The 22,835-nt window shown below is 37.9% G+C and overlaps 1 protein-coding gene across 5 annotated transcripts in view; it reads right to left on the minus strand.

The window, feature by feature from the left end:
- LOC125241646 (neuropathy target esterase sws) overlaps positions 1 to 22,679 on the minus strand; it is an 80,445-nt gene extending 57,766 nt beyond the window's left edge. For all 5 annotated transcript variants that reach the window (XM_048150214.1, XM_048150213.1, XM_048150216.1 and 2 more), the window contains exon 1: positions 22,497 to 22,679. In XM_048150214.1, coding sequence (XP_048006171.1) covers positions 22,497 to 22,598 — 102 coding nt within the window. In that variant the 5' untranslated portion in view covers positions 22,599 to 22,679. The remainder of the gene's footprint in view (positions 1 to 22,496) is intronic.
- Positions 22,680 to 22,835: the final 156 nt, after the last annotated feature.

Here is a 22,835-nt window from a genome sequence, read left to right on the forward strand (position 1 = left end):
ATGACAATACAATAATATGGTACTGTTGAGCTGATCTGATAATGGAGTCGGAAGATATGAACTGGAACTACATGATGGAACCTCGTATCATAGCCGTTTTTGGGTTTCTTAGAAAAGTCTTGTAATGAACTTTGACTACAATTAGGTTTCAAGGTCTGATGATGAAGCCGAAAGATATGAACTGGAACTACATGATAGAACATCGTATCATAGCTGTTTTTGGGATTCTTAGAAAAGTCTTGTAATGAACTTTGACTACGATTAGGTTTCAAGGTCTGATGATGGAGCCGGAAGATATGAACTGGAACTACATCATGGAACATCGTATCATAGCTGTTTTTGGGCTTCTTAGGAAAGTCTTGTAATGAACTTTGACTACAATTAGGTTTCAAGGTCTGATGATGGAGCCGGAAGATATGAGCTGGAACTACATGATGGAACATCGTATCATTAGCTGTTTTTGGGCTTCTTAGAAAAGTCTTGTAATGAACTTTGACTACGATTAGGTTTCAAGGTCTGATGATGGAGCCGGAAGATATGAACTGGAACTACATGATAGAACATCGTATCATAGCTGTTTTTGGGATTCTTAGAAAAGTCTTGTAATGAACTTTGACTACGATTAGAATTCAAGGTCTGATGATGGAGCCGGAAGATATGAACTGGAACTACATGATGGAACATCGTATCATAGCTGTTTTTGGGCTTCTTAGAAAAGTCTTGTAATGAACTATGACTACGATTAGGTTTCAAGGCCTGATGATGGTGCCGGAAGATAAGAACAGAAAAAAAAGGGGGGGGGCTCGAGGGGGAAGCATGAAAGAAAGATCAACGTAGTATTTAAGATAAGTTGGGTTAGCGTTTTCTTGTGACATTTAAGAGCAAACAAAGGGGGCTCGGGGGCGAAGCCCCCGCATGAAAGAAAGATCAACGTTGTATTTAAAATAAGTTGGTTTAGGGTTTTCTTGTGATCCTTAAGAGTAAAGAAAAGGGGGCTCGGGGGCGAAGCCCCCGCATGAAAGAAAGATCAACGTAGTATTTAAGATAAGTTGGGTTAGCGTTTTCTTGTGACCTTTAAGAGTAAACAAAGGGGGGCTCGGGAGGCGAAGCCCCCCGCATAAAAGAAAGATTAACGTAATATTTAAAATAAGTTGGGTTAGCGTTTTCTTGTGACCTTTCAGAGCAAACAAAGGGGGGCTCGGGGGCGAAGCCCCCGCATAAAAAAAGATCAACGTTGTATTTAAATAAGTTGGGTTAAGGTTTTCTTGTGATCCTTAAGAGTAAAGAAAAGGCCCCCGCATGAAAGAAAGATCAACGTAGTATTTAGAATAAGTTGGGTTAGCGTTTTCTTGTGACCTTTAAGAGCAAACAAAGGGGGGCTCGGGGGGCGAAGCCCCCCGCATGAAAGAAAGATCAACGTAGTATTTAGAATAAGTTGGGTTAGCGTTTTCTTGTGACCTTTAAGAGCAAACAAAGGGGGGGCTCGGGGGGCGAAGCCCCCGCATGAAAGAAAGATCAACGTAGTATTTAAGATAAGTTGGGTTAGCGTTTTCTTGTGACCTTTAAGAGCAAACAAAGGGGGGCTCGGGGGCGAAGCCCCCATGAAAGAAAGATCAACGTAGTATTTAAAATAAGTTGGGTTAGCGTTTTCTTGTGACCTTTAAGAGCAAACAAAGGGGGGCTCGGGGGCGAAGCCCCCGCATGAAAGAAAGATCAACGTAGTATTTAAGATAAGTTGGGTTAGCGTTTTCTTGTGACCTTTAAGAGCAAACAAAGGGGGGCTCGGGGGCGAAGCCCCTCATGAAAGAAAGATCAACGTTGTATTTAGAATAAGTTGGGTTAGCGTTTTCTTGTGACCTTTAAGAGCAAACAAAGGGGGGCTCGGGGGCGAAGCCCCCGCATGAAAGAAAGATCAACGTAGTATTTAAGATAAGTTGGGTTAGCGTTTTCTTGTGACCTTTAAGAGTAAACAAAGGGGGGCTCGGGGGGCGAAGCCCCCCGCATAAAAGAAAGATTAACGTAGTATTTAAAATAAGTTGGGTTAGCGTTTTCTTGTGACCTTTAAGAGCAAACAAAGGGGGGCTCGGGGGGCGAAGCCCCCCGCATGAAAGAAAGATCAACGTAGTATTTAAGATAAGTTGGGTTAGCGTTTTCTTGTGACCTTTAAGAGTAAACAAAGGGGGGCTCGGGGGGCGAAGCCCCCCGCATAAAAGAAAGATCAACGTTGTATTTTAAATAAGTTGGGTTAGCGTTTTCTTGTGACCTTTAAGAGCAAACAAAGGGGGGCTCGGGGGGCGAAGCCCCCGCATGAAAGAAAGATCAACGTAGTATTTAAAATAAGTTGGGTTAGGGTTTTCTTGTGATCCTTAAGAGTAACGAAAAGGGGGGCTCGGGGGGCGAAGCCCCCAGCATAAAAGAAAGATTAACGTAGTATTTAAAATAAGTTGGGTTAGCGTTTTCTTGTGACCTTTAAGAGCAAACAAAGGGGGGCTCGGGGGGCGAAGCCCCCGCATGAATGAAATATCAACGTTGTATTTTAAATAAGTTGGTTTAGGGTTTTCTTGTGACCCTTAAGAGTAACGAAAAGGGGGGCTCGGGGGGCAAAGCCCCCCGCATAAAAGAAAGATCAACGTAGTATTTAAAATAAGTTGGGTTAGGGTTTTCTTGTGACCTTTAAGAGCAAACAAAGGGGGCTCGGGGGCGAAGCCCCCGCATGAAAGAAAGATCAACGTAGTATTTAAGATAAGTTGGGTTAGTGTTTTCTTGTGACCTTTAAGAGCAAACAAAGGGGGCTCGGGGGCGAAGCCCCGCATGAAAGAAAGATCAACGTTGTATTTAGAATAAGTTGGGTTAGCGTTTTCTTGTGACCTTTAAGAGCAAACAAAGGGGGCTCGGGGGCGAAGCCCCCGCATGAAAGAAAGATCAACGTAGTATTTAAGATAAGTTGGGTTAGCGTTTTCTTGTGACATTTAAGAGCAAACAAAGGGGGGCTCGGGGGGCGAAGCCCCCCGCATGAAAGAAAAATCAACGTAGTATTTAAGATAAGTTAGGTTAGCGTTTTCTTGTGACCTTTAAGAGCAAACAAAGGGGGGCTCGGGGGGCGAAGCCCCCCGCATGAAAGAAAGATCAACGTAGTATTTAAGATAAGTTGGGTTAGCGTTTTCTTGTGACATATAAGAGCAAACAAAGGGGGGGCTCGGGGGCGAAGCCCCCGCATGAAAGAAAGATCAACGTAGTATTTAAGATAAGTTGGGTTAGCGTTTTCTTGTGACCTTTAAGAGCAAACAAAGGGGGGCTCGGGGGGCGAAGCCCCCCGCATGAAAGAAAGATCAACGTAGTATTTAAGATAAGTTGGGTTAGCGTTTTCTTGTGACATTTAAGAGCAAACAAAGGGGGGCTCGGGGGGCGAAGCCCCCCGCATGAAAGAAAAATCAACGTAGTATTTAAGATAAGTTAGGTTAGCGTTTTCTTGTGACCTTTAAGAGCAAACAAAGGGGGGCTCGGGGGGCGAAGCCCCCCGCATGAAAGAAAGATCAACGTAGTATTTAAGATAAGTTGGGTTAGCGTTTTCTTGTGACATATAAGAGCAAAAAAGGGGCTCGGGGGCGAAGCCCCCGCATGAAAGAAAGATCAACGTTGTATTTAAAATAAGTTGGTTTAGGGTTTTCTTGTGTTCCTTAAGAGTAAAGAAAAGGGGGGCTCGGAGGGCGAAGCCCCCCGCATGAAAGAAAGATCAACGTAGTATTTAAGATAAGTTGGGTTAGCGTTTTCTTGTGACCTTTAAGAGTAAACAAAGGGGGGCTCGGGGGCGAAGCCCCCGCATAAAAGAAAGATTAACGTAGTATTTAAAATAAGTTGGGTTAGCGTTTTCTTGTGACCTTTAAGAGCAAACAAAGGGGGGCTCGGGGGGCGAAGCCCCCGCATGAAAGAAAGATCAACGTAGTATTTAAGATAAGTTGGGTTAGCGTTTTCTTGTGACCTTTAAGAGTAAACAAAGGGGGCTCGGGGGCGAAGCCCCCCGCATGAAAGAAAGATCAACGTAGTATTTAAAATAAGTTGGGTTAGGGTTTTCTTGTGATCCTTAAGAGTAACGAAAAGGGGGGCTCGGGGGCGAAGCCCCAGCATAAAAGAAAGATTAACGTAGTATTTAAAATAAGTTGGGTTAGCGTTTTCTTGTGACCTTTAAGAGCAAACAAAGGGGGCTCGGGGGCGAAGCCCCCCGCATGAAAGAAATATCAACGTTGTATTTTAAATAAGTTGGTTTAGGGTTTTCTTGTGACCCTTAAGAGTAACGAAAAGGGGGGCTCGGGGGGCAAAGCCCCCCGCATAAAAGAAAGATCAACGTAGTATTTAAAATAAGTTGGGTTAGGGTTTTCTTGTGACCTTTAAGAGCAAACAAAGGGGGGCTCGGGGGGCGAAGCCCCCGCATGAAAGAAAGATCAACGTAGTATTTAAGATAAGTTGGGTTAGTGTTTTCTTGTGACCTTTAAGAGCAAACAAAGGGGGGCTCGGGGGGCGAAGCCCCCCGCATAAAAGAAAGATAAACGTTGTATTTAAAATAAGTTGGGTTAGGGTTTTCTTGTTACCCTTAAGAGTAAAGAAAAGGGGGGCTCGGGGGGCGAAGCCCCCGCATAAAAGAAAAATTAACGTAGTATTTAAAATAAGTTGGGTTAGCGTTTTCTTGTGACCTTTCAGAGCAAACAAAGGGGGGTTCGGGCGGGCATAAAATAAAGATCAACGTTGTATTTAAAATAAGTTGGGTAATGGTTTTCCTGTGACCCTTAAGTGCAAATAAAGGGGGGCTCGGCAAAAAAGAAATACTTAAATTTTGTTTGAATTAGTTGAAATGTGACAATATTTTCTAATCGAGTCAAACAAAATCCCACTAGCTGAGAGCTTCAAAACAATGTATGGCGAAAGTATGTCTCTCTAATGTCTTCAAAAAGTCCGCGATGGCACATGTCTATATTGTCTATCTTTTACGGATAACTTATTAGGTATAAACATTTTTATGATAATACCGTAATAAGAAGGTAGCCGCTAGTTATTATTAAGTAGCAATTAGCAATAAGTACACGTTAAGCCACAAATGGCATGTAAAATCCGCCTACTTGAAATAATTTTATGTATAAATGTTAAAAGGTATTTATTTCATTATTAACACTTTCGAAACCGGGCTTCTACGCGGCGCTACGACATTTTCGCTACATACGGGGAAACCCATGTAATCGGCTACGCTTCTACGAGCGGTGTGCCCGACAGTCGGGTTCTTGGTAGCGAAAGTGTTAATGACTAAAAAGTATAAAATAAATTAATAGTTTAAAAAACACTATAAAACACGCTTTTATAAATGCACGTAAAAGCCAAAAATAAATTATGGATCGTTCAAGTTGTCTCTATTTGTGAGCTGAAGTTTAAAAACTATGTGCTTTTAATTATAATATTTGATTGTAAAAGCGTGGGGCGCTGGAACAGTAAAGACTTTCTTGTAAACAAATACTAATTCGAACTTCCTGGCGAATGAAGTTGCATAAGAACATAACGTTTACATATGCCGCCTAAGGGTTACCAAAGAGAACCAAAGATATCTCGTCCACGAACAAGAACTCTACATCCTGTCACTGTAGACACTTTCCCCTTTTGTACTTTGATTACCGGAAAAAAGCGGCGTTCTAAGTGTCGGTGACTGTCGACTCTCCTCGCTACTAGCGCATATTTTGTCTGAGTTCGACAAACTGGTACCTAATTTGAACACTGACTTTTAATTGATTTGACTGTTTAATGTAGAACCTACTAGTCATGCTGCAACTCCAGTTAGCGCGTCAATCTGTGTAACCTCCTTCCCGTAACATAGCATAATTTGATTTATCAGCAAGTTATACTTATATATTCTGTGGTTATACAAAAAGTCTTTCCTGTTCCAGCGCCCCACGCTTTTACAATCAAATATTATAATTAAAAGCACATAGTTTTTAAACTTCAGCTCACAAATAGAGACAACTTGAACGATCCATAATTTATTTTTGGCTTTTACGTGCATTTATAAAAGCGTGTTTTATAGTGTTTTTTAAACTATTAATTTTTTAAATATAATTAGAGGATATTATCCGGGGTGTTATCCGTCCGTCCGTCCGTCCGTCTGTCTGTCTGTCTGTCTGTCTGTCTGTCTGTCTGTCTGTGTGTGTGTCTCTCTGTGGCATCGTAGCTCCCGAACGGATGAACCGATTTAGATTTAGTTTTTTTTGTCTGAAAGCTGAATTAGTCGGGAGTGTTCTTAGCCATGTTTCATGAAAATCGGTCTATCGGTCGGGGGTTTTTCAAAATTTTAATTTTGTGGTTAGGTTAGGTTATTTTACCAGTAGTATCGCTCAGAGCGCAGTGATTTTAAGCCCCCCTTTTTGAGGAGGAAGAGGTTTTTTGAGGACGTTTAACAAGTTGTTGTTTAACCGCACGCCAATATTGATACCCGAGCAAGCGAAAGATTCCAATATTGAGCCGCGAGCGTAGCGAGTAGTTCAAAAAGTGGAATCTTGAACGTTGCGACGGTTTCAAGACGGTTTTAACTTTCGTAAACAAACTTTGCCACAAAATACTGACTATAAAACAGGGCTGGTTCATTCCTGGGACAGAGGATTGGCATTGCCATCCAGCGGGGAAATGTGGCCAGCATTATGGGCACTCTTCCGCAGGGATCGGATTTGGGGGATTTTATTTTGTAGTTTAGTTTATAAGGGAAATTTTAGATATTAGGACTGATTTGTGTGTGTTTGTGTTTAATTTAAGGTGTATTTGTTTTATAATCTGTTTTTTATGAATCCATCAATTCATTATTTATGATTCAAAATCATTATTTATAGGTAAATTCTACCAGCCAGCTCAAGACATCAAGTTAAAATTTGTATGAAAATACTTTGCACTCTTGTGGATAAAATGCAATTTTGCTATCTGTTTTCGAATAGCAAATGAAAAATGAAAATGAAAATGAAATATTTATTTTTCAAGTAGGCATATTACAATGCGCATATGAACGTCAAATAAAGCTACGCCGGCTCTAACCCTACGCCTCAGCCTCGAGAAGATTTCAGTCCCCCCTCAGTTGGGAGGGGGGTATCCACTATGGGACCGGCAAGAAACTCGGCGGGCAACTTCTTTTCAAAACATTACATCTTATAACTAACATGCATTAAATAACAAGATACAATTTAACATGCAAAAGTATTCATCAAAGAATATGAACAGACTAGGTACTCTATGGAAATTAATTTCAATAAATTATATTATTGCTTAATAATACGTCGTTCTTCTTCAGAGAAAACATATCAAATTGTCACAGAAGAAAAAGATAATATGAATCTCAATATCATTAAATATGTAATTTACCTACACAACATAAAATATAAAATATTTGATGTGCTTTCTTATCTGAACTGTGTCCTCTATACATAATACAATTATTTTAATTGCTATTCGTTTTTTGTAGTTTCTGGTTCGGGCCATGCATGTTTGTCTGTCAAATAGTCCTCGACTCTGTAATAAGCCTTTAACATCAATGATTTTTTTAAGTAGTTCTTAAGAGCTGGGAGGGTAATCTCAAAGCAGTGTCAGGTAACTTATTATAAAAATGAATGCATTGCCCAACAAATGACTTCTGTACTTTACGGACACGAAACTTCTTTATGGCAAGCTTATTTTTGTTTCTAGTGTTATAATTATGGATATCAGAATTCTTAGTGAAACAGTCTAAATTCTTAACAACATAAATTATACTATCATAAATGTATTGGGAAGCTACAGTTAAGATATTAATTTCTTTGAAGAGTTCTCTTACTGATTCACGTGTTCCTAAGTTGTAAATAGAACGAATGGCTCTCTTTTGTAATACAAAGATAGTCTGTATGTCAGCTGCTTTGCCCCAAACCAGAATACCGTATGACATTACACTGTGAAAATAACTATGATACACTAGGCGAGCTGTCTCAACATTAGTCAGCTGCCTGATTCTCCTAACGGCGTATGCGGCTGAACTTAATTTGCTTGCTAGTTTCCTTATATGAGGACTCCATTGTAGATTTTTGTCCAATGTTAAGCCAAGGAACAGTGTTGTATCTACCATCTCTAAGCATTCATCATTCAAAAGTATTTTTGTATCGATTGGTTTAACATTCGGCAGAGAGAATCGAATACATTTGGTTTTCTTAGAATTAAGAAGTAAATTGTTGACAGTAAACCACTGCAGTACATCAGCTAACGTGCTATTAATTACATTGTAATCCGTAGATTTTCGGTCAACATTAAAAAGCAGTGATGTATCATCAGCAAAAAGTACTATTTCACAAAAGTTTTTTACTATACATGGCAAATCATTTATATAAACCAAAAACAGGAATGGACCTAAAATTGAGCCTTGTGGCACTCCTAATTGGACAACAGTCCCGCTAGAGCGAGTTTTGTTAACAACTACTGTTTGTGTTCTATTGCTAAGGTAAGAAGACATAAAGTTTAGGGCATTTATAGACAAACCATAGTGTTCTAATTTCAAAATGAGCGTTCCATGATCCACACAATCAAAGGCTTTTGAAAGATCACAAAATATGCCAATTGCATCACAAGAATTTTCCCAAATATTATATATATGTTTAATGAGTACCGAAGCAGCATCGGTCGTGGAACGGCCCCTTGTGAAACCGAACTGTTTGCTTGTAAGTAATCTATGTCTATTGAAGTGTCCCAGTAGATCATTTAACATTAGCTTCTCAAAGACTTTACTTAGAACAGGAAGTATTGATATGGGACGGAAATTGGTTATATCACTCGAATCACCCGATTTAAAAAGCGGTATGACTTTGCTACATTTCATAAGATCTGGAAAGGTGCCTTGTGAAATTGAAATATTATATATTACGGCCAAGTAAGGTGCTATTATATCTATGACATGACTAATTGCTTTAACTGATGTTCCCCATAAGTCTTCCGTTTTCTTTAAATTGAGTGACTTGAATGTTTTAACAATATTTACAGAGTCTACTTGACTAAATTCAAATGAATTATTACATTTCTTAACATTAGCACAAAGTAATGAATGGGCTGAGCCGCAGAGAACCATTACCAGTTGGTGTGGTGAAAAGATCTTTTTAAGCTGGGTCCACAGTTGTGACAATTTACCCAACATTATCCCGTGACCTACATTATTTGTTACTAGCTGCAGTACGGCACAATCCATTCCGAACACTGGAAGAAACTCCCGGACACAGGATAACTGTCAGGACAATGTATGAGGTTACGACCTACTAACCAGTCCCAATGTGGACGCTGATCTGTGTACTGTCACGCATTAAAGTTACGTGTTTCGAGCCGATCCATGACCAGCCGAACCATCCAGGAGCAGGTCCGCGTAACCAGGACACGTCCACACTTGCATTTTTGACAAGTGTCGAAGTACGCCAGATGACACAGATACAGACATGGGACAGACACGGGATAGAAGTGGATCACGTCAAGACGTGTCCTGGCGGTGCGTCCCTAGCAATTATTGGAAGGAAGAATAAAGCTAGGAACATACTACGCGGACGTCCGCCGTCGAGCGACCGCGACCGCGACCGATCAGTGTGCACGGACTTCGGGACGTGGCTTCGGCTGACCAAAACATCCAGCGAGCCAGATTTCGATCGGACGTCCATGCGCTCAAGGCCGCGTCCACGACCGTCGACCGATAGTTTGTACGGTTAAGCGTATATTCATTGTCCAGATCCGCGTCCGCGGTCGCGCGACGACGGACGTCCGCGTAGTATGTTCCTAGCTTAACAATCGCGCGTGCCACGCCACGCAGCAGTCTAGTTCGCCACCATGCGTCTACACTTGTAACATTTCGTCGTACTCATGGATTGTGACCGTGTCAGCACAACTTAGACCATCCACATTTAGCGAAACAAGTCCTGTTCGATGTCACGTAGTCCGGTCCGTCGCCATGTCACAAGTGTGTACTATTGTGTGTTATTATATGTACATATGTATAATGTATAGTATACAGATGCGTCCAGACGCAAAAACTAAGCCCTCATTTGCAATTCTATATATCTCTCGCATATAACTCATTTATATACGAACAATAATTTAATATACCAAGTTATGAGCTATCGTGGACTGAATACAGGGCATTGTTAATGATGATTCATAATGCGGTCAACATGAAATGAATAATTAATAATTATTAAAATACCTTCATTAGTGCAGTTTAAGCCTATAAAATATCTATATGGCCATTTTACTTCGTTAAAGGTAATTTATTTATTATTTTACTGTCATTTAGAAATGTTTAAACTCTTACTTTTATTTTAACTGTGCTCGTTAAGTAGTCGAAAAACGAGGCAATTCTATTAATAAATATATTTAGATATGTGATTGTGCAAGGGAAAACGTCCCACTTCATTGATTGCTATAAAGCCGCTTTGTCAGTTTATTCATATAAAGATACAAGTAAATCTCGCCTTAATGGTCACCGACAAAGTGGGACGTTTTAATAAACACACCCACATATATAAAAGCAGGGGGACAATCTCGACTGATGGGTAATTTTGAGCAATCTTTTTTTCATGTTTTACATTATTTATCGAAGTGCCATATGTGTAAAAAAACATCATAGTCTGTGCAAGTATTATTTTAAACGGCAAACTTCTATGAATCTAAGTCGTTTATAGTTTCTGTGCTATCAAAATATCTGCTTAGCTTGGTTCCACCACACCTCGGACACTGGCGATTAAATATACAAGAAAGAAAGAGGCGCATTCCTAGCACACAGTCTAAGCTCGTGTAGGTGAACGCGTACTATGCTTGTATGAGTGACATATGACAGGTCGACTGTTCGCGTTTTTGACAGACGGTAACTGTGAGGTAACCGAGAGAGGGTGGGCGGCTCTTTCAGCGGGGAGCGGGAGTGGCCATACTATATGATAATACTCTTTATTATACTGTGGTTCCACCCTAAGTAGCCTTAGGCCGATTATATACTTATTACGAACATATCGATCGAACATTATCTAATCACTAGGACATAATCTGATATTACGAGATCAATAACAATATCGTTACTTCTCAGATCACATTATGTACTACGCAACTTCGTGATAAGATAAATATAATTGGGTGTAGTTTAACGAAATGTTAACCCTTCATAATGAAATAATGTCAGAAGTAATAAATTGTACTGTACAGCATACAGTGGTGAGCAAACTTTTTCACTGGGGGTTAGATTTACATCAAAAATGCATTTTTAACCCCCGACGCAAAAACGAAGGGGTGTTATAAGTTTGACGTGTCTGTCTGTCTGTCCGTCTGTCTGTCTGTCTGTCTGTCTGTCTGTTTGTCTGTCTGTGTGTGTGTCTGTCTGTGGCATCGTAGCTCCCGAACGGATGAACCGATTTTGATTTAGTTTTTTTTTTGTCTGAAAGCTGAGTTAGTCGGGAGTGTTCTTAGCCATGTTTCATGAAAATCGGTCCACTATGTCACGGTCGGGGGTTTTTTCAAAATTTTAATTTTGTGGTTAGGTTATTATCACAGTACTGATCATATTCACACACATTTTGAAGGACCGGTGGCGCGGGCCAGATACAATCCCTTCTGAGTTTTAATGAGCGATTTATATAGGTAATATTGTTATTTTAATAGCTGTCCAGTATAAGTGAGCTAGAAGTAACTAAAATTCCATTACCGTACATACAAAAAGCAAACTCCATACATTTGATAACGACCGGACGAATAGTGTAATCACAATATAACATGTAATGTCTTTTCTATCTAATATTTCACCAGAAATCCTGACAAAATGGCCCTTCAAGGACTCTTAGCCGCCGGAAAGTCACATATAAGAGTAGTTTAGTTTAGCGACAATTGTCATGTCGCAACAAACAACGATGTAGCAAAACATGTCTCTATGCAACACGTGTCATCTGATAACGTGTATGTAATATAGAGATAAATGGACAGAAAATATATAGGGTCGTTGTGCTAGTTTGCGTCCATTTATTCTCGTTTAGGCCCACACACGCCATAGTAAAAATACTTTCATCATCATCATCATTTCAGCCATTAATCGCCCACTGCTGAGCATAGGCCTCCCTTCGTGTACGCCACTTATCGGGAGTCCTGGGCTAATCTCATCCAGAAGTGCCCCTCAGTTTTTCGAATGTCGTCCACCCAACGAGCCAAAATATTTTAATATTTTCGATGTCGTACTTGCGAAACATCACTGTCGAAAAATAATATATTGTTTAGACAATAAGTGCGGCAAAGCTTGTACTATGGGCGCTAGGCGAAAATATCAAGGAAAATATCCATAACTCAGGGACAAATATCTGTGTTCATCACACAAATAAATGCTCTTACCGGGGTTCGAACCCAGGACGAGTCACTACCGCCAACGCCAATCCGGTTGTAGAAAGATATTTAGTACAAAATTACAGGAAGTACACTTGTTGCTAAGTAATTAGCTAGTTAAGTAAAAGGTAAATCACAGTCATAAAGTCTTAATTATGTTATGTTATGTGCAATATCCTAAGTGTTATTTGTTAAGAGGGCTTTCGTGTTAAAAATAGTGAAATCGCAACCGAGCGCTCGATCATACCGTGTGTGGTATCAAATTAAGGGGCTTTGCGAGTAGTTTATAAATATATATCACATTATAGGACTTTTTCTATTTGGTCTAACAAAATATGAGAAAATGTCCAAAAGTGGTAATAATTGTACCGGTGAAGGCTCGTTTTCAAAAAATTGGCAAAAATCAATAATATCAATTTATAATCACTAAGGCATAACAGCAATTTAAATAAAGGTTGCAGATTAATTTAGTACAAAACTTACTTCGATGTGATGTAGATTTTCAAAGAAATTGTCACTTAATTTTAGGTAATTTCTGAAAAAAATTGAATTCGCCTTAGGCTAGTTTACTCTTTTTCAAAAACTTAAAATAAAAATCTAGTCTGAAATGATTGTGGTACAGGATATACGAATTATAAATTTACCCGTTTTAATATTAAAAATTGTCCAAATTTTACAAATAAGATCGACTGATTCAGCTCTATACGTGCGTTTTTCTAAACGTGCATAAGAGAAAAATTCATAATTAATTTAGTGAGTTAGTTTTCAAAAATCCAGTCTTATAAAAATCAAGATAATAAGATGCTCTAACTGGAACTTGAATTAAATAAATCTATTGGATAACGGAAAGTGTAGTATTTCACCGACTAAAACTATCAATTTTACATTCTTTTGACGTTTTTTTTGAAAGCAGCCTTAAGCATCGGCGCATATTGCAATAACGAATGTGGCTTATGTTTTGACACCAAAACATCAACAAAAATAGTCTTAAATTTCGATCACATCTACCGAAGCGCAAATAACATACCACAGTAATAGTATCCATTTTCAAATAACTCAGCCAATTTTCAAAATACATGTCTAACACATTTAACACAACATAATATCCAAATAGCAGAACTTTACATTTGAAAATAACACCACTTCGTGGATCCATAATAGCCAAAATCACTAAGAAAAAACTTTGAACACCGCGAAGGTTTTAAATCTACCCCACACTATTTTTCTGGATGCATAAAAAGCGGCCAGCAACTTTAGAAGGCATAAGTAATTTAAAAAAAAACGAGTTGGTATTCATTCAAACCAGTCAGTGACTTTAAATATCGAACTTGCGTTATTATCGCATTTACGCGGCAAAAGTAAAACCATCCGTTTGAAAAAGGAACGCGCGCTAAACTGCCGACAGCGCTTCGTCCTTGCGGGCACTTTTCATCTGTTGCAACCGGCGCGCGCATATTGCGAAAAAGGCTAAGCTCCTATGCCTATGACCATGTTTTTAATCGTAGCATATATATGTAAACGAGGTTTACTTTAGCCCTAAACGATTTTAAGACCTACCTATTACATACAGCAAGCAGGTTTAAAAACCGGTGGTGACGGGGGAGCTGAACTAGGTATAGGTAATTCCACGGAGGTTGAAGTGAATGATACCACACACAGCTAAATGAAGATTAGTACTGATTGCAAAAAAATGAATGAATGAAATGAGTGAGTGAATGTAAAAAAACTATCAATATATTTTTGAAAAATATTATTATTTATTGATAGACTTATCATTAATGGTATTAAAAGCAGTAATGGTATTATCCGGTGAACTTTATAGCTCATATGAAATTTCACTTCCAAATAATTATTCAGCTATCGATATATTTTGTATCGGAAGGATGTCCCTATGTTAATTGACGTATTGCTACTGCGACTTCTATGTCTGCTAATAAGTACCTAATGAAAAAATAGGTAAACACCATTTTAACAGCTACGATGATAAAATAAGGCAATCTAATAAAATATCTTTGATTTCTACGATTAATATTACAATCATAATCTGACAATTAATTAATCACATACGAGATATTTTATTTTCTGCTTTGTTTGAAAATTATTCTATAGACGTAATTCTTAACAAAATAATAGAAACTTTTTGGTCTTTCTTGCAATTCACTGTTGAATCTGCAGTCGGTACACGGTAAGAACACTAATTTCAAAATCTCGTTGTCTTTACATGACAGTGTTATAGTGTGCGTGGCCTCAACTGAGTTGAAACTACCTATATATAAAGTTACTGTGCCAATCTCCATCCGGCACTAGGTTTCGTCAATTTGTCTGTCTACCTCTAGATTACTAGACATTTAATTTCCGTTAAGGAATAGTTATTGTTATGAAAGATTGTATTTTTTTTAATTTATTTTTTACATAATTGTAACAGTGTTTGACGGTGTATGATTAGTACCAATAAATGTATCTATCTATCTATTAGTTATTAAGAAACCAAAGGGTTTGACCAGTTTCTTAATAAGTATTAACTTATTTGACATGATTGATGATAACATTGATAACTTTAATCACCAACGTGGGTGAGCATATACTTTACCAAGAAATATAAAGACTTTATGTACCATTTATGTACTTACTATACACATTAATACATGGCTTATTAGTTATTACAAACGTATCGACAAAGACATAATATATAACTCCGTATAGGCACAGAATATATAATAGTACAAGTACAGAAGGCTCACTCCTTTGATATTCACAAAATGCCGCCTTTCTAAATTCTTACCAACATTAACAAACGGAACGCACGCGAGCAGCCGACATTGAATTCTAATGCGCCGCGCGAAGGTCGTGGCCACTGAATGGGCCGTGAACTCGCGGCCCCAGGCATGTACTTGTGGCGCGGCGATAGAATCGCGGAGTGAGCCGCCCCTGGTATAGGTAGAAAGTCTAAGAAAAAACGTACCTCTGAATCGTCAAGAAAAATATATGGTCAACTAGATGGCGCTAATATTCATATTTGACAATTTTAATACACACCAAGTTGAGAATATGGGCCAACAACGCACGATGCCAATAAATTGCTCAGTAAATTCATATCACAACAGTATCTATAGGTTAAACTAACCTTTATAAGGGGCTCCACTATTTTCCCTATATGGACTTTGGTTGCCAGTGTATCTAAACAAAGATCAAACCAGTTTTCTCTGACCAATGATCTTTGTATCAATTTGATCAATGATTCATCTCTTTTTGTACTTACACTGTAGATGTTATGTACTCACGTTAATTCATGGAGACTCATCAAAAGGCATGAGCTCGCGGCGGCTAGAGAAACATGTCACCAAACGATATATTAACGCGAGTACATCCGTATATTAGGTAAACAATGTTTATTTACATGAACATATTTACGTAATTATATAAGAAACTAAGACTAAACTTAAAAGCTAGCTAATGTCTAAAATAGGCCCTTGAGCATAGCTGGGCATTAACTCGTTAATCCGTTAATCGTTAATTAACGAAGTTAACATTTTGGTTAACGGATTAACTTTTAAGTTAACTTTAAAAAATGTTAACGGATTCGTTAACTTCAGTTAAATTTCTTCGAGTCCGTTAATCGTAAATCCAGTTCCGCACGCGCCGAGTAAAACTTGTTCTGACCGCTACTGTAAAAGCCCGGAGTATGGGGAAACCTAGAATTTTCACATAAATTCAGTCTACAGACAAATTGGTGCCTTAGGATCACTTGTTCGAGACCTGCTAAAGTTTATTAGTCCTGCTGCACCCATCACTAACTGCGAAATAAAATGTAAATCACACAAATCGCGTGTAATTATCAAGCCAGAGTGCAGAGTTCGGCGGGCCGCGCTATCTACCAAGTTACCGTGGATCACAACTTCGATTAGAGGTGTCTCAATCGGAGGAACCTACGCACCATGACTACGACCGCATAATTGACCCAATAAAACATATAAAACCTAGAATTTACCGAACCAACGTCGTTATAAGTCCAAAGAGAACAATATTTATTAACATTTCGCTTTTACCAATTGGCAGCTGGGATTTTGTAACAGATTTGATAACTGATGCAACTAGCAACAGTAAATTTTTTTTTATAGTAATAAACGGATTATCGATTAACTTTAACTTCCGTTAAATTTGTTGAAATGTATCGCTTTAACGATTAACGAAGTTAACTTTTATAGTAACGGATTAGCGATTATCGAAGTTAACTATTTGATTAACGGTGCCCAGCTATGCCCTTGAGGCATTGTACTAAGGATGCTGGCGACATTTCCTCGCTGTATCGCAATGCTGATACGTTGTGCGAGGAAGTCGCCAGCTCTTCGGTCACCAGTTACCTCAAACAGACGCTTCGCGATTTCTGTAAACAACTTGTTCGCGCTGGGACACCCTGGACCTAGAGTTTTTACGCCAAAAGGTACAAAAAGGTATTCTTTGCCAAGACTTTTTGTGTTTATTACGTTTCAAAATGTCGGCACTTTCTGCCGCTGCGCCCGTATATTTAAATACTTACATTCCTGTTTAAAATGCACTAATGACCATTTTTTATTAAAGGTGCATTTTATAGAAGAATTAACTATCGGCTCGCAAAGGCTTCGCACGGGTATTATACATATATAATTTCTCTTGGTTCACTCTATTTAAAAAACCGCATCAAAATCCGTTGCTTAGTTTTAAAGATCTAAGCATAATACATAGGGACATTAGGAACTGTCGTCTGCGGTATTTTCAGACCCATACGACCTTCAAACCTTCAAGAAAAGAGCGTACACCCATATTAAAGGCAGGTGACCCGAAACAACAGAAGGGTTAGTGGTGCCACTAATCCTTCTGTTGTTTCGGGTGTCCATGTATGGCAGGTGGAAGTCACCAGCAACACGATGAGATGGGGACATTTCGTACCACTTCATACCTTTCTGTCTTGTTGTTATTATGTGTATTTTGTCTTGCCTGTTTTCAAGAATAAATGTCTAATATCTGGGCGACCGAGCTTCGCTCGGTTCTATTTTAATATATCACGTCTTTAGATAAAAAAAAAACTCTTATAAATACAAAAACAAAAAAAAAAGACAAAAAACAAAAACTTAATTTCTGACCGGGATTCGAAACCCTGACACCTACGATCTATCTGCGTACATTAGACCGACCTCGTGCGACTGAGCTAAGCGGAAACGATGCGCGCGCGGCGAAATTAAGGACCATATTTTACGTTTACAAATGCGAAAGAAAAACTCATGAAAACTCGAAAATTCGCGTTTTCCGGGATCTAAGGCTACGCTAGATCGATTTTTCACCCCCGAAAACCCCCACAAAACAAATTTCAGCGAAATCGTTAGAGCGGTTTCCGAGATCGTCGGTATATATAAATAAATAAATAAATAAATAAATAAATAAATAAATAAATAAATATACAAGAATTGCTCGTTTAATAGTATAAGATTCTATTCTATTCTATTCGATTGCTGACCATCAGGCGACCATTTGCTTGTTTGCCTCCTATCGCATAAAAAAATGTCTTTTAGGACAGGAGAGGTTTTATAGAAAGTAAACCATTCTGATTTGTTTGATAATCTTCAAAATTATACTAATTGACAATCACGTGTCCTTGGCATGAGAAGGTGAAAAACAATTTAGTCTCTACTTGAATTTAAGTTTTGGTTGCGGTTTAAAAAGAAAAATTAAGTTTTGGTCAAAAACAGTTTTGCTTGAAATCAGAGCACAATGAAAACTTATGTTTCGGCAGGAAATCTAATATTACAAATAGGTATGGGATTAATTTAAATTATATCCGTTAAGACAACGGTGATTTAACTTCATTATTATTATCATGAATAACTATAATTGTGGACTTTGGTACCCATTTACAAGGATAGATAACAATCAGATAAATGTTTCATTGTAAGGTTGCCTGACTACAGGTAATGAATGTTTTTAACTAATAATAGAAAATTCATAATTTTTATTCCATGAAAGTAGTTACAAGTGGCGGCACATAACTTTAGCGCTGACAGTTCTTGCGCAGAAATCAGAAATAGGTCTCTCAGGGGATTACAGAGGGTGAAGGGTATGCGTCCCCATGCGCAGATATCCCCTCCACATTTCACTCAGCGCTAAAACATACAAACAACCAGTTTCCTCTCTAGGTATTAAGCACAGCGCAAATTACGAAAAGAGAGACCCCTCCTAGGTGTACACGTAGAACTCCGCAGGCGAACTTTATTGCCACACGCGCCAGCGAGTATTTAAAAACAAGTTCGGCCTGGCCAGCCACATTAAAGCACACGCAAGGAAACGTCCGTAAGGCTTATTTAGGGTCGCCGTCATCGAAAACGATGAGGAGGATTATCCGTCCGAAATCTATCATGTCATGTGTGTGTGTCACAGCAGCGGCTGGTCCATACAAGCCGATTCCCACCGGCTTGCCTAAAATTGATTACTAGTAAAGTACCTAATGTTAAGGTAGGTTTCTTTTTGCTTTGGTGTTGCCTAGCAGAAATTTTCAACAGCCGCCACTGGTGTGTCATGGCCGGGTATGCATACCACACGCCTGTCAAGAGACTTGAACCCAACCACTTGTAGATGGACACTCTACGTGGCAAATGACCAGTGAGTCATGCCATCAGCCCATCACGCACGTACACGACAACTGTATGCTCAATAAACTAACAACTGTGATGAAGAACTCGGAAGACGAAGAAGGTTCAGGTGGTTGTCTACTTTTGTCTATGGCTAAGTCTAGCTTGCTGTTACATTGAGACCAGTTAAGTCCTGAGTTTCTTTAAAAAGAACACAAGATAGTAAAATATTGAAACTACAATGGTATTAAAGAAAGTTCAACACTACAAAAATTGTGTCGCTTAACTTCAAACCTGGGTAAATCCATTATGCATTAAGGTTGAATATATAAAAAAAATAATATGATCTGAAACATAATCAACCTTATAGCAGAATGGATTTACCCAGTTTTGAAGGACGGTCCAGGAAGGAGAAGGACTTCCTAGATGACCAAACTTAGCTGTAAGTGCATGTTGTTTTTGTTTTGTTTTGTTGTACTATTTATAATATGTAAAAATGTAACACCCTAGTGGGGTCCATGTTTGTACCTACAATCTGTAAACACCTCTGTAAAATACCATGGTTGCATTGAATAAATGAATATGAAGTTAAGCGACACAATTAGTCTGGGTAGTTGTTTTTTGTTTTTTATGCATGCCGTGTTTACCTTTAAGTGGTTGTGACGCCATGCTTTTATGTGTATTCGCTTGTACATATTTAATGTATCGATGTCATTAATCGTAGGTAAACCTTAATAAATCATTAAAAAAGCTGTTAAAGAAGCTTCCTACCTAAACATCTTCAATTTCAAAGTCAATGAGGATTATTTTTAGTATAGGAAGTATTAAATATTGTTTATTATCTAAAATCATAAATTTAAAATAAATTACCGGATACTATAAAAAACGCACGTACGTTTAAAATATTTAAAAATAAATTAAAACTTTACACTTTAAATGATGAAAGTCTACTGAGTTCATAACTGACCTACTGTATTATTGTTTCACTATGTACATCTTGTTTGTGTAACGCTCCCGTTGCGATTGAATGTCTACCTCATTTTAAAAAATATAATTAATGTTATGAATGTTTTTAATAATATTTGAAACTTATAAAATTTTATGAAACATCCTTCAATTACAAAACATGTAATTTTAGTGCATGCTATTATTTAAGTATAAACCTCTTAACTTAGTACTCTAATGTCTTCTATTCTAATAATTATAATAATGCATAGTTTGTAGAAGCAAACATTTGTAAAATTTAAAAACTTATCTACGATGTGAATTTATTCATCAAATTGTATTAATAGCAAAGTGTTTCTCATATAAGTGAAATGTAAATTTCTTTTTGAGAAATAAATGATTCTTTAACCCGAAAATCATTTTTGTTAGAGTTTTAAATAATTCATAAGACTTATATTGACCGGGATTGCATGCAACTGCGTCGAAATATCGGGACTAAAATAAAAATCAAAAAGGTAATCACGGTTTATATCCCGGTCAATATAAGCACAGTATAATAATATAAGTCTTATCATTGTTGTTGTCAAAAGTGTTGAAACGTCTGTGATGTCAGTAGAGTTTTATTTATTTTTATTTATGTTATGGGAGCCCACTTAGCAGAGAATTTGCTCCATTACCATCACCCACTATTTATCTTGTGTTCAAAGGATTGAAATATAATATAATAAAGACTACAATGTTTATTTATTTTGTAAATCTCAACTTTAGGCAACATAGAGTTAGTTGCTGAAATTATTATCTCATATTGCTACATTACATGTTTTGATAATATTAACTTAACTGATTTTAATTAGTTGACTATGACTATGTGTAGGTACAGGGTCCAGTAAAGTTTTATTTAATTACTAGCTTTTACCCGCGGCTTCGCCCGCGTAATAAAAGTATTCATTATGATTTTCATTTGGATCCGTAGGGACCGTAGGTTTCTCTGTAGGTATATTTATCTGCGATTATTTCGATTGCACATAATACTTTTGCTTGCAATGATTGTAGAAATATTACACATCGACCACAGCGTAGGTAATTCTATATACGCTGGGGAAACCTTTATAAACATCCCACATAGCCCGTATTTCGACACTATGATCGGTGGGTAAAAAGTACTTTTTTCTATTATCCCTTACAATTTTTTACATTTTGCTTATACTTATCGCAAACGTAATCTTCAAGCAAGCAAACAACGATCGTCTTAGAGCACATTGATTGTAAGAGACCGCCGACCGATTATCCGTATCCCTCTAACGATACCCATATTATCCGTATCCGTATCGCTATCGCTAACGCTATCGCTATCGCTATCGCTACCCCTATCGCTATCCCTATCGCTTTCCCTATCGCTATCCCTATCGCTATCCCTATCGCTATCCCTATCCCTATCCCTTATCAAGATGTTTAATGATATAACACTTTAAGTTCTCGCGCTTTGTACACATATTTAAAGCCACATACAGGTCGAACGCAATTAATTAACATTATTTTTACCTTTTCTTCCCAACGTTTCGGCCAGGTTGCACTGGCCGTGGTCGCGGAAGACTGACGTCCCAGCAAAATGTCACCGGAGATGTAAACAACACAAAACTACCCGATATTAATTTATATAAATGTTCGGGGTAGACAAATAAATATAATCTACCCGCTTTTAGTTAATGTTTATTTCCCACCATGTTTATTTTAAAGGTAAAAATAATGTAAATTAATCGCGTTCGACCTGTATGTGACTTTAAATATATGTTTAATGATTTCTTATCAAGTGCTAAAATATAAAGTTTCATGGTTTTATCATTTAAAATTAAGAAATCCCATACAAACTTTCAACCTCTTTTTCAACCCCTTCATCCCTTTTTTTCGAAATAAAAAGTAGCCTATGTTCTGTCTCAGGGTCTAAAGATTGTCTGTTCCAAATTTCATCAAAATCGGTTGCGTGGTTTAAGCGGGAAAGCGTAACAGACAGACAGACAGACAGACAGACAGACAGACAGACAGACAGACAGAGTTACTTTCGCATTTATAATATTAGTATGGATTAGGAAACCAAAACTAAGTTTCAATTAGGTGTCTATACCTACTTATAAAAAAAAAATAACCAGCAACAAAGTTCTTGGGTTTCAATTACATCTTAATCAGCCCTTTAACCTTAGTTTCAATTTAAATGACATATTAAGTTTAACAGTGCTTGACTCTGTAAACTAAGTTACTCATGAATATATTTAATATTGAATTATGCATAAGCATAACTATCTTGGAGTAAATTGAGAGAAAACTATAAGCAGTGTTTGCGGTTGTTGACAAATTGTATGTTGCATTAGTATATCAACCTTTGTTTGGCCTATCGCAAAAAAATATTTGCTTACATTGACTTCAAGGATATCAGATCTATTGTTACAACTGTTATCTAACTAAGGCCAGGAAATCGTACTTCCGCATCCGAAAGAAGTTAAGATAAATCCCACTTGCCGAGACAGGCAAAAAAATACATAAATCTACACAAATTAATGAAGAAACGCAAAGAAAATCAATACGTACTTGGTTTTCTTCAAAATTGTTAGTCCATTCCGCCGTCCAGGTCTTGACCGCAAACATATCCGATTTGTCATGTATATTATTTAGAAGGCCTACCACATCCATTTTGTAAATCTTTTATAAAAACCATCACATTTAACACCTGCAAATAGCCGTGAATATAATTCAAGTTCCTACATACACGGCCGCAAAAGAAAAGTCACAGATAACACTAACAGTTAACACAAAAGAGGAAAAGGTGTAGTATTCGACAGATGACAGCTGAAATAGATAAAAAAAAGTTTTGAATTTCAATATTTATCAGAAAATTATTCCTTCCTCTGGATGTTACATACTTGATCA

This window comes from Leguminivora glycinivorella, chromosome Z (genome assembly GCF_023078275.1).
Source record: "Leguminivora glycinivorella isolate SPB_JAAS2020 chromosome Z, LegGlyc_1.1, whole genome shotgun sequence".
NCBI classification, from domain to species: domain Eukaryota; kingdom Metazoa; phylum Arthropoda; class Insecta; order Lepidoptera; family Tortricidae; genus Leguminivora; species Leguminivora glycinivorella.